The 12,991-nt window shown below is 46.5% G+C and overlaps 3 protein-coding genes across 4 annotated transcripts; 1 reads left to right on the top strand and 2 right to left on the bottom strand.

The window, feature by feature from the left end:
- Window positions 1-376: 376 nt before the first annotated feature.
- LOC119326813 lies at window positions 377-1,101 on the top strand. The gene has a single exon (XM_037600414.1). The coding sequence runs from the start codon at window positions 581-583 to the stop codon at window positions 812-814; it is 234 nt and encodes a 77-aa protein (XP_037456311.1). The 5' UTR covers window positions 377-580; the 3' UTR covers window positions 815-1,101.
- A 472-nt stretch (window positions 1,102-1,573) lies between these two features.
- LOC119323100 (actin-histidine N-methyltransferase-like) lies at window positions 1,574-5,155 on the bottom strand. 2 transcript variants are annotated; one of them, XM_037596677.1, is made up of 5 exons: window positions 4,715-5,155; window positions 3,690-3,844; window positions 3,317-3,589; window positions 2,276-2,539; window positions 1,574-2,127 (listed from the first exon to the last, which is right to left on the bottom strand). In XM_037596677.1, the coding sequence occupies exons 1-5, from the start codon at window positions 5,097-5,099 to the stop codon at window positions 1,762-1,764; spliced, it is 1,443 nt and encodes a 480-aa protein (XP_037452574.1). In that variant the 5' UTR covers window positions 5,100-5,155; the 3' UTR covers window positions 1,574-1,761. The 2 variants fall into 2 exon arrangements, with proteins under 2 accessions (XP_037452574.1, XP_037452573.1); XM_037596676.1 differs by having other exon boundaries at window positions 3,668-3,834.
- A 3,718-nt stretch (window positions 5,156-8,873) lies between these two features.
- Window positions 8,874-10,365, bottom strand: LOC119322004 (FCS-Like Zinc finger 3-like). The gene is made up of 2 exons (XM_037595516.1): window positions 10,192-10,365; window positions 8,874-9,142 (listed from the first exon to the last, which is right to left on the bottom strand). The coding sequence occupies exons 1-2, from the start codon at window positions 10,323-10,325 to the stop codon at window positions 9,004-9,006; spliced, it is 273 nt and encodes a 90-aa protein (XP_037451413.1). The 5' UTR covers window positions 10,326-10,365; the 3' UTR covers window positions 8,874-9,003.
- Window positions 10,366-12,991: the final 2,626 nt, after the last annotated feature.

Below are 12,991 nucleotides of genomic sequence, written 5' to 3'. Positions count from 1 at the left end.
GATAGACGAGCTATCCAAATCGAGCTGAAGCAACAATAAAAAAAAGCAGGAGCAACAGCCGGGCAGGAGGGCACGTGGAGGACCGTTCAGCGGATAGGCACCGTCGACCGCCACAACGGACGGCAGGCGCGCGACGTCAACCCGTGAACGGATATGCATCCCTTTTCTTTTCTTTTCTTTTTTTGATTGATTGACATGATATGCATCCCTTTTCACGAGATCGGCGAAGAAAGCGACGGCGGAAAGAGGGGGAGGTGCCGCGGATCGGGTAAACCGGGGACGGGGTTGGACACGCGGTACGCTGCGTGCGCTCGTCGCCCCAGCAAAAACGGCACGGATGTGTGGGGAACCGGTCAGGGCCCCCCCGCCCCGATCCCGTCCCGTTTCACACCGCCATACGTGGCCCCTATTTATGCGCCCCGTCTCATGCAGCGCATGGGCTGGGCTGGGTTGAACCGGTAGAACTGGTGCATTTCACATCTCCGGTCTCGTCTCGTCTCATCTCATCGGCGGTGGTCGTCGTCGTCGTCATCCGGAGGCGCGAGAAAGATCAGAAGAAGAAGCCACGTGAGGTCCGGCGATGGAGGATTCGTGGGACGAGGAAGGGCGGCGGCTGGCGGCGGCAAGGGTGGTGCACAGCCAGGTGAGGAAGATCAAGGAGGAGGAGGGCGACAAGGTGAAGGTGGACGAGACGTACCAGCAGCAGCAGCTGGCCGAGATGCGCCTCGTCCTCCGGGACCTGGGCCGGCAGCGCTCGCGCTCGCCGCTCGGCCGGGTCGGCCGCCCGGCCATCTCCATCGGCGGCGACTCCTAGTCCTAGGGCCGGCCTTGCTCTTTTTTTCCTTCTAGCTGGGTCGTCGTCGTCGTCCCCTCGGGCTCTCTCGTCGTGTATTAGGACCTCTTTTTTTTCTTTTCCTTTCTCTCTTTCTTTGGTGATCCTGTCCATCCGTGGATGGGGCAGAGGATCATCTTCTGCTGGTAATTAGGGTGTCGTTCGTTCCCATCTCTCCGTGATGGTTGTGTAAATACTTCATACTCCTATGTGTGAGTTGTCAGTCTCTTCCCTTTTCCAGTTTAGGAAACAAAACAGGAATTTTTGGATGGTGCTGCGTTTTTATTTTATTCTGTTCTATTTATGCCTGCGATTGTGGAAAGAAATTATGCATAGAGCTTTAGATTAGATTAGAGTTCTGTGCTATGGGCCTGAAGATGTCAACTCTTTCTTATCTTGCCTGAAGATGTCAACTCTTATCTGAACTATGGCTCAACAATGCCGTTCTGTTACGAGATTGCAGATTACCCATAGAACCGGCTAATATGACACAACAGGATTAGTATTTAGTACTCCCTCCGTTTGGAATTACTTGTCACAAAAATGGATGTATCTACAACTAAAATACATCTAGATACATTCATTTCTTCGACGAGTAACTTCGACGAGTAATTCCGAACAGAGGGAGTACAACTTACACTTCTTTGTACATTCATTGCCCAGAGACTGGTTGCAGTAACTATCCCAGGATGATTTAAGATACGCCTTGATCTGATACTAACACAGGAGTAACATGTCACATGTGTAAAACGCCTCTAATATTCAGATGATGCAGGCTATACATAGTCAATTCTACTAGTTGCTTGTCAAACAATAGGGGAAATGGCAAAAGATCAAAACTGGGGATTCATCCTTATAATATATCCAGTAATCATCAAACAGAAAGATAGTTGATTGTCGTAAAGGAGTTATCACAAATTGTTAACATCCTAGGCAGTAGATTTCTCCGGAGACAGCGTCTTGATTCTCCGACTAAGATTCTGCATTATGTCGACGAGCATCAGCTTCTTCTGCAATCTAAACTGGACGGCCAGTTGAGTAGTAAGAGGGGGTTCTCCCTTCAGGACGGCCTGGTCATCCATTATCTTGGTGTGGAAGTGTTGGAGGGCAATGGCGCAAAGTGCGAGAACAGTTCGGAGCGCCGAGGCTTCGACGGTAGGGCCTAGAGGAGCTTTTGCGCCAAGCGACATCAAAGTTTTCAGATCGTGCTTACCCACAGCCTCTGGGTCAGCTGCAAGAACTCGCAGCGCAGCTAATAAGCGCCCATCTACTATGTCCGGACCTCCTAAGCTGACCTGAAAGGCAGTAACCAAGTCAGGATCACCGCAAAATATATCAGGTTCAGACTCATACAGGAATACTGAACACAATAGATTTGAATTTGAAGTCTATCAAATCACAAAACAAAACAAATAAATCATAGTGGAAGAATGTGGGCAAAACCTTCAGAATAGCACCCTCTCCATGTAGATTTAGCCGTGACAAGATTTCCTGTTGCCACTTGGCTGGTGTTGAGAAGTTGGGATTAGAAACCCCTGCTGCCATGCTAGCAGCATCGAGAAGATTACCATCATAGCTCAGTTCCACTTGATCGTATGGATTCGATGTTACTACAAATCCATAATCAAGAAGATAAAAATCATTAGGGTAGCAACCATAGTTCAGTGTAACAGCAGCGTTTTGATCAATCTGCGTCTCAGCAACAACCTGCGTTATAGCACAACATACAGAACATTAGACAAAAAACACACAGCATCTTCCACAAGCAAATGCATCGCCGCATCATACAGTAAAAGACTATATGCATTGAATAAAACAGTTGATTAAATATTTGCCACTTCTGGGCAAAATATATTACTACTTCTGTAACTAAATATAAGACGTTTTAGTTAGAGGTAGTACTAACCAAGGGAACTAATTATCTCTAGGAACAGGGCAAACAACAGTCCTATCGTTGAAGTAATTACTATTCACTAAACCAATACACATGCAAGTTAATAACTGAAAAATGAATTCAACAATGACTAATGTACAGCCAGATACTTTCACTGCTGTTCTTGCAAAAAGGTAAAAACACTTACATTACAAGGACATGCTTAACAACCGCATACCACATTAGAAAGTGTATGTAAAGAATGCTAAAGAAGATATTATTACAACTGATATATGAGTATATCAGTTGTAATAACATCTTATATTATAGGACGGAGGGAGTACCAAAGAAGATATTATTAGCACATGACTCTCATGATTCATGAATGGCTAAGACGCCAATCAAGAGTACGCAAACAAAATTTGAGTTCTATGAGTGTTATGCACTGTCGATGTGTTTTTATACACAATAATTGTATCTAGTTATAGCATCAATATTTGTGAAGCTAATGCACAAATAAAGAACACGGTAACTCATTAGAGAACAGAAAAATCTGCAATTTTTTGGGCGCAACGACGACAATTACACGTGTAAGACTGAAAAGTACTTGCCTTAACTGACATATCAGGGCTCTCCACATCTCCTTTCTGGACAATCCTAGCATTCGGGCTAAAACTGTGGTTGCACATATCAACAAGGGGCAACAACATTGGGATTTCACCATGCAGACGGAATGCTCGTGAAGACGCTGCTGACATAGCCCATCCAAGGGAAGACGAGTGCACATCTTGTCCACAAAAAGGATGATCTCCTGAGGGCACAGTACCAAGCTTCTGTTTTACCTCTTTCTCAAACTCGAGAAGGAAGCGGCATCTTTTATTTATCTGAAATAGCATCAGTGAGAAAACAGACAGGAAAATACGATAAGTATCCACTTAGCGGTCGCTATAGTTCTTCACAACCTGGTGGAGGAGAGGAGCATACTGCAAGTTCTTTATGTCTTCCCCTGGAAAGAATATTGGTACGGTAAAAGTCTCTGGCAGGTTCGCGATATATGGCCACCAAAATGAATCGGATTTTGTCCTTTCTTGAAGCAACCTCAAGCCGAGTCTCATTGACCACAGTTCCTCTGTCACATGCTTACCACAAGATTCGATTTACTACTTAATAAAAGATAGTTTGCCTAGTTTTGCAGAATGGAATTATGTTCTCAAAAGAAAATACTGAATAAAATCTCCCTCATCATATACTCCTCCGTCCCAAAATTCTTGTCTTAGATTTGTCGTATCTAGACAAATCTAAGACAAGAATTTTGGGACGGAGGGAATACTAAACAGAGATAGGAAGATGTATACATAAATTTTCCATCATGCAGATATTCCACCACGAGGTAACATCAGTTACATAGAAGGATGGGTTATAGAACAAGTTAACAACATGACAGATGAGTCCAAGCTTAAACAATTTAACATGGTAAGATAATATGGTATTCAGAGCTCTGGCTATTACATTTTTAGCTAAAAGACACAATAGACTGAACCTGGGGTCAATTAAGTTAGAACACGAAATTAATTACTAAGCATTGAACTCTTCTCAGTCTCAGCTTATACCAACTACAGTTGTAAGCTGGAGACTAATAAGTTTCACCAACCCTTAGTTTTCATATTGTAATTTCACAACTGGCTGTTTCCAACAGAAAACAGCAACAGTTTAGAGCATAATTTAGCCCATGAATCTACAACCTACAGGAGACAAAGAAATTGCATTCATCATCCATAATAAGCCTATTTTGAGTATTTTCAGAAGTTAATAATCCTACTGTTACTAGAGAAGATTTCCGATGAATCGCCCTGATGCCAAAAGAACCGCATTGTTACCAGTTATGCTCTGAATGTATTGTCGAAATGCATCTTAAGTTCGATGCATTCCCTATGACAATCACGATTAATCTACCACATTACTCCAGAACATATAACAAACCAAAGGAAGATAATCAGATGGGCCAATACCGGGGACTCGGTCGGCGAGCTGCATCAGTACTGCGTCCGCAGCATCGGCTGGGTGGCGGAGTCGTAGCGGGATGCGCCCAGGGAGATCAATGAGGACGGCTCCGGGGGGGATGACGCCGTCGGCCGCCGTGGCGGACACCCCGAGGCCGTACTCGGGGTGATCGGCCACTCGGAGAGCCGGGTGCACGAAACCTCCCTCGCGCTGCACCCACCGGAGCAGGTCCGGCGGCTGCTGCGCGATGCGCGGGGCGGTCGCTGCTGATGCGGCGGAGCAGGACAAGCTGCGGCGGCGGAGCGCGGGTGAAGAGGAGAGGAGGGCGGAGGTCGTGGACGCGAGGGCCTTCCGCGCCGTCGCTGGCGTCGCGCCCGCGGCGGCGGCGGCCATGGGGAGGCGGAGGTGGAGGCGTGCGCGCACGAAGCTGGAGGAGACAGTTTTCTTTAGATGAGGAAGACGGCTGAAAAGGTAAGGGCATCTCCGACGGACGAAGATCCCCTGCCGTACGGCACCCTGCTGCTGTTCGCTGACTGACACGTGGGCCCGCCGGAAACCTGGCCCACATGTCAGCGGACCAACGGCACTGGCCATCTCCGACAGACCATCATTTTTCTACTAAATTGGAAGCAAATTAGGGTAGGGCTTTGCATGGATTCGCACAACTGTCCCGCAAGCATTCGACAAACCTGGCCTATCCAAACCCTCTTTCTTGTCTGCACACTTTTTCGCCTGAAGCGGTCAGCGCTGCTTAACTGTCGCATTCATGCCGCCCAAAAGCAGAGGTGACCTCTCACGTCGTTCCAACATTGAAGTGGCGCGCCAGCCAAGAGGGCCCTCCATCCCGGCCATTTGCCCTTCTGGTCACCGATGCCTACGTAGGCGTCCGGGTAGGCGGTGGCGGCATGAGGTGGGTAGTCAGAGCCGTCAGTGATGTGGAGGACGAGGATGAGTCGATGAAACCCACCATCTTCCGAATGGAGCGGTCCTGCTACCTCTTCAGCTTGACCGCCCTCGCCACCTCTATTGTTGCCTCCAACGCCTCGCATGTTGACTACTCCAACCCTACCCAAAGCGCCATCGGGTTTTTTTGACGGAGTCGTCGGGCGTCCATCTCCATTGTCATAAGTGAGCAGCGGTAGACCCATGGGAGGAGCCACTCCTCGTCATCGGGCACCATCGGCATCCAGCGACGGCAGCGGCGGTAGGACTGTGTGACCGCATCCGAGGCCGACGCCCTCTCGCTAGCCCGCTGCCTCTCACGGCAGGCGACGCACACCTCAGATTCAGGTGTTCGTGTCTGTGGCACCGGTGGAGCGAGGCACTAAACACCGCTGCCCTTGAGGAGTAGCAGTTGGAGGGTTAGGATGGCGGCGGCGGGCCATCACTGTGAGCAGGCGCACCGCGCGGAGCTTTGGGCAGTGTGGGACCAGCCGGCTCCAGCATCGACATTGTGGCAAGGAGCGGCCAGGGACATAGCACAGCCGAAGCCGCCACCTGTGTCCACCCGCAAGTGCTTCAACGAAAGGCGGAGGGCCAAATCCTCCTGATCACATGCCGCATCATGGAGGAAGGCGTCCCAATCGTCACTGCTCCCACCACCTCCATAACTGCCGGAGCTGGACAGGTGGATGGAGAGGAGGAGGGTATTGGATTGGGAAAAGGGAGGACAAGAGACGGGGAGCGGAGCAAAATGAAGTGATCTAGGGTTTGCTCCGGTTGGGTTTTTTGTGGGGACAGAGTGGGGTCATGGTGGGCCAGCATGGGTCGGGCTGACATGGCGGACGCACTCGAGCCTCCCCATATCCACCCTAGGTTTGGGTTGGATATGAGGAGTGTTGGATAGCACTAGCGTTTGGGTCCAGTTTGAGGCGTTTGACTTTCTTTTGACAGTTTTGTCCCCCGGGCGTTTGTGACCTGTTTGGGGCACTTGGCTGCAGATGCTCGAAATCCCCTAAATGTTCATCTTTGTGTTTTAAGTCCATGAGCTCAGAATGATAGCATATCAAATCTTCGATGAGTGAAAATATTCAAATGCGAGATTAATAGTTCTAGTTTAAATATTATAATCCAACTAAGTTTTCAAATAAATAGTTTAAATTGTAATCCAACTCGCACATATGTTCTAGTTGTCCCCTTTAATCGCCCATAGATGCTCAATCAAACCTTTCTTGAGCTTCTTATGAGTTGATCGGTGCCAATTTTGATGATGCATATGAACAAACTCATCAAAGATAAACAATTTCCGGTGTGGAAGTTGGATACAATCACCCATGTTCTCAAATTTCAGATCTCCTGCAACATCTTCACCCTCATCCTCCATGATCATGTTGTGCATGATAACACAATATGTCATCACCTCCCGCAAGGTCTCTGAATCCCATTGTTTAGCATATTTATGAACAACTGCAAAATGGGATTGGAGCACTCCAAAAGCCCTCTCCACATCCTTTTTAGCTCATTCTTGTCTTTGGGTAAAGTGATCTCTTTTTTGACCAACTGACTCAGAGATGGTCTCGACTAATGAGCCCACAGAGGATAGATATCGGCTACAGATGGTGGCGCATGTTCTAATGATGCCCACTGACAGTGTAGCTGGAAGGAGGAGACTGTCCTTTAGTCAACTTAGCAAACAACAAAGACCGCTACAGCATATCGATGTCATTGTGAGACCCGAGCATGCCAAAGAAAGCGTGCCAAATCCGGAGGACATGCAATACAACTACTTCAAGAATGATCGTTGGCTTCTTAAAATGGTCCTGATATTGCTCTTCCAGAGCTTTTTGGGCAGTTCTTACATCTCCAGTGCATGCAATCAAGATATCCAAGCAAACGTGGTCACCCTCTTGCATCGGACATTGCCAAGAGCCTTTTGGTTTCCACGACTGTTGGTTCTCTCAAGTATCGAGGTCCAAACACCTCGAAAGTGAGGGACGCTTCCCACGCATCCGGCGAGCCAATGATGTCTAAGAAGCGATGGAGTGCGACCTCAACCACCGCCTTGCTAGAGATGACCTCGTCACTGACACAAATCTAAAAGATATAGTTTTTTCTGCTTACAATGAGACGCATGGATCTCAAATTTATAGTGTCCCCTTTGAGGGAGTCCTGGATTAGGGGGTCTTCGGCCAGCCAGCCTATCTCTTAGGGCCAGACTGTTGGGTTATGTTGCTAATGCTCGGTGGACGAATATATATATATATATGGAGACCCTGTATCCGGACATGAGACTTGTTGGTGCCTTGGTGTGTCCTCCAAGTCAATATGATAAGAATCGACATGTTTATCCTTTCCTTGTAACCGACCATGTGTAACCCTAGCACCCCTGGTGTCTATATAAACCAGAGGGTATTAGTCCGTAGGGGGTAGAACAACAACCATCATCCTACTAGTTTAGGGCTTAGCTCATCCAATCTCGTGGTAGATCGACTCTGTAATCCTCATATACACAAGCAATATAATCGAGCTAGACGTAGGATTTCACCTCTTAGAGAGGGCCCGAACCGGGGTAAACGCCGTGTCCCTAGTCCCGTGTTCCCCATTGACCCGAGATCCACAGCTCGGGACCCCCTACCCGAGATCCGCCGGGTTTGACACCGACACCCTTCCACCCACCCATGTGCTGAACCAGGAGAAGTGCACCCGTTGTCGAGCGATGGAACGCTCAAGGGAGGCCAGCCCCAAATAAGCCATCTTCAGTTTGTGCCGCAACCATGCCTCCTCAAGCTAGAGGGGTCTCTTGTCTTGCGCCGCAGCAGGTGAAGAGAGATATTGTCGATGGACCGCGTGCTCCAACTTTGGAGATGGTGTGCCATGAACTTGAGGCGCGAGTAGATACGATAAAAGGGGTCTGGATCCGGCTCCTCGGAATCCCAAGCAGCAACAACTACCTCGAGAAGCAGTCCATCTTATGCCAGAAACGCTCAAAAACGTGTGGGGTGGCTAGAACAGGGCACACAATCCACAAGGAGGGAGGCAATGATCGGAGGTGGTCGAGGCCAAGCTACGCAGCCGACAGTATGGGTGCGAGACCTCTCAACTTGGCATACAGAGACCGTGGTCTTTGTGCATGAGGGTGGGTTGTCCTGCTCGTTAGACCGAGTATACTGCCGACTATGGAGGTAAATATCTCGCAGCTCCATATCAGCAACCGGCGAAACCGACACATGAAACAGGATGTAACCGACCATTATTCGAGACTGGTAGCTTGTATATATGGACGGACGGTTTAGATATGGTGGAGATTGTACCACATATATGTATGGCACATCACTAGGAGCTAGTATAATCTAATGGGTCAGCCTGGCCCGCCGCACGAGCCCCCGCTGCTGCCGGACTTTTTCGACGGGGCCTTCTTGCGGGATTTCAGGGAGCACGCCCTTTTCCATTTGATGTACAACTTCCTGCACTCATCGCTGCATAATGCAAATTCGCCCCTGCAGAAGACAGCCAAAGAAATTGGACCATCATGTCACAGACATCTCCAAAGAATAAATTTAACCTTCTTTTATTGCAGTGAAGAAACCATGCACTTTTTTTAATATTTATTTATTTCTCTCTGGTTGATGGCAGATTGTGACAATTAAAGAAATACTCTACGAGCGTTAGATGGTAACGAGTGACAAGTTTATTTGTATGATAATCAAACAACAATTCATATGATTGGGCGATTAATGTTCTTTATTTATTGCGTAGCTTAGGGGAGTATATATGGTCTCTTAGACTCTTGACGAGAAAACTAAATCTAAATCCACCCCCTAAAAAAATATAAATGCATCCCAATAATTTTATATTTTGAGACAGGACATTTCATACATGATTCGGGGACCAAAGTTAAAAGAGGACAAATTATAAAGCTATGAGCACCCCATGGATGAATAGTACATATCTCATTAGAAAATACATACGGAGTATTAATAATTAATTAGCATGGCAGAGCAAACCAAAAATGTATCGGCAACAAGTAACATGCTGAGGGAAAAGGTTTGCATCGAACATTCCTCTAAAATACGGGAGAGCATAAGATTCATGCTATGAACCGCTTACACTAGTAGCATATCGATGTTTTGCTTATAGTAGCTAGCATTGAATCAGCATTACCTTTCAAGTGAACGAGGTTAGTAAAATTAGTACGGAGTATAAACAGGGAGGGTAACAAATTATTACTATCTTTTCATAAGTGAAAACGGATCCTGAATATGCCCCTCACATAAAACACGAGGGCAATCACGAAACCAACACAAAATCGTAAGCTGCCAGCAACATCATAAGAAGATTGGATCAGGTGCAACCTTGACGTGGAAAACGAACGAACGGCGCGGAATTCACATCAGAAAGCATCATGAGAGATTGATCGGATCCTAGCCAAAAATCACAAGGAAGCTACCGAAAAAGACAAAACAAACGCAAGGCCGAAACACGAGGATTCTACCGGACATTTCCACGCTACGACGAACAAAGAATGGGAAAACAGTGACGCTGGTACCTGTAAATGTAGGCGTCTTCGCCGGCGAGGGGTTTGCGGCAGATGCCGCAGGCCGCCAGGAACGCCGCCGCCATCCACAGCCCGGCAAAGGTGTCCCTCTTCAGATAGGGGGTGGCGCCGCCTCCAGCGCCCATCTTCACGGTGTTAGCCGACACAAAAAAGATCGGCCGCGCGCGTGCCGCCTTGTCGTCGCCGCTCACCTGGCGCACCCGCCTCGCCGCCGACGGCATGGACGCCCCGCTGACCTTCCGGCGCAGCACAATGCTCCTCGGCCGCTTCTTGAGCATCTCGTCGGACTGGGTTCGTGCCGAGCTCGCTCGCTCGCTGGTTCCCGCCCCGCATCTGTCCATCTATATTTCAGTACGGTGGCCTTTCTGTCCCAAGATTTGGAGAGAGACTGGATGGTGGTGAGAGGGGTTTTGGGGAGGAACGGGGAAGGGGCAGGGGCATAAAAAGAGGAGGAGGGCCGGCCCGGGCACGTGAGCCGTCCACTCCCCAGCCTAGACACCTGGATGCTTTTGATCTCGTGTTTTATGATATGGAATTATAGCGATTAAGGCAGTTTGTTAGAGTTACCCTCGCGCCGCCCACATGTATGTGTGCGGTAAAACCATCCGGTCTCTATCATTCCATATCGGGCAATGATTACTCTATGCTATATGCATGATGATTTGGTTTTGCTGAGGTAGAGTGAAAAATCAACCTTTTTTAGATAGAAAATTAAACCAACCAATATGTGATAGGCTGCGGAAACCGTCGCTATGCACTGGCCTAGATAAAGGAAATGATAGTTGACTTTTGACAGATATGTGGGCTGCGGAAACCGTCGCTATGCACTGGCCTAGATCAAGGAAGTCGTAGCGGAGATTCGCTTGTGTTCATGCGAATCATTTCTGGGAGCACTTTTAACGTAGGAGTGTAATGTGCCTCGATAGATCGACGTCAACTTGTGTCTCACTTTTTCACTGGATCACTTATCTGACACGTCATACATCCGGCTTCGAGCTAGAGTATGACTTTTGTTTTGTCTTTTGCATGCGTTATGATAGATATATCATGGCGACAAATAAGGTTTACGTTACGATTTATGTTACATTGAAAGTTAAAATTATGTGCCCTTTAAGATTTACAACATCAAAATAATTCTATCTAGTCGATCTCAACATGAAACAACTTATATGATTCTGTTTATTCGAATTTCAACAATACAACAAACACCATCTAGTACACAAACTATGCCTAAACACTTAGGCGGTTATTGTTCTATGCTCATTCGAGTGATGTGGAATTTGAGCACTTCAATTAAATCATAGCGTCCAAACTAAAGCGATAGCAATTCTAGAAAATTTGACTCAGGGGATAGTCACTTGGTGCCTTCAGATGGTTGTACTCGTAGTGTCTTGTATGTATTCTCATCTATCATCAATACCATTTTCCTCATATACAGAAATGCACCGTGTTCTCACCTAGATTAGTTATTGTTAATAATAAAAATATCATTAATGTACTAAATTACTTTAGCTTTTGCCTGATTATTCATCGACTAGGTGAGGTTCCAAGAATCAGCCCCTTCCATCCCTAGACTCCCCACCCACCCCCACTGTGCAAGATCACGAGAATCCAACACAAGGTCACATTATCATGACCAAATATATGTTATTTAGTTTGTTGGTTTTTGTTTTCATTAATGTTTGTTATATATGTATATGGTGGCGAAGTTTTGTGATTACTAGAACAATGGTATCGTATTTTGGCGCCTCACTATAATGCGAGGCATGTGGGCTGCACAAATTTTCTAGATGAATGAAACCATGAGCGAGTGTTGTCTATGTTGGCCTATGGTTCCCTCCTATCTCTCTCTCTCTCTCTCTCATCCAGGGACCTGATTGATGACCTGCAAGTATAGGGGATCAATCATAGTCCTTTCGATAAATAAGAATGTCGAACCCAACAAGGAGCAGAAGAAAATGACAAGCGGTTTTCAACAAGGTATACTCTGCAAGCACTGAAATTATCGGTAACAGATAATTTGATAACAAAGTAATTCATAACAAGTAACAAGTAGCATAGGTAACAAAGGTGCAACAGGGTAGCCCAATACTGTTTATAGCAAAGTACATGCCGAAACGTTCCCTTATAATAAGCAAAACGTTCTCGAGGACACATGGGAATTCATCTAGTTACTTTTATCATGTTTATAAGATTCGCGTTCGCTACTTTGATAATTTGATATGTGGGTGGACCGGTGCTTGGGTGATGTTCGTACTTGAAGGAGCCCCCCACTTATGATTACCCCCTCTCACAAGCACCCGCAACTACGAAAGAATAATTAAGATAAATCTAACCATAGCATGAAACATATGAATCCAAATCAACCCCTTACAGAATAACACATAAACTAGGGTTTAAACTTCTGTCACTCTAGCAACCCATCATCTACTTTTTACTCCACAATGCCTTCCCTTAGGCCCAAGTATGGTGAAGTGTCATGTAATCGACGTTCACATGACACCACTAAAGGAAGCAACAACATACATATCATCAAAATATCGAACGAATACCAAATTCACATGATTACTTATAACAAGACTTCTCCCATATCCTCAAGAATAAAAATAACTACTCACAAATCATATTCATGTTTAAGATCAGAGGAGTATTGAATATTAGTAAGGATCTGAATATATAATATTTCACCAAATAAACCAACTAGCATCAACTACAAGATGTAATGAACACTACTAGCAACCCACAGGTAACAATCTGAGGTTTTGAGATAAAGATTAAATACAAGAGATGA

This window comes from Triticum dicoccoides, chromosome 6B (assembly GCF_002162155.2).
Source record: "Triticum dicoccoides isolate Atlit2015 ecotype Zavitan chromosome 6B, WEW_v2.0, whole genome shotgun sequence".
Lineage (NCBI taxonomy): Eukaryota > Viridiplantae > Streptophyta > Magnoliopsida > Poales > Poaceae > Triticum > Triticum dicoccoides.
Note: the sequence above shows the minus strand (reverse complement) of the source record. Positions and strands in the feature narration are given on the sequence as shown.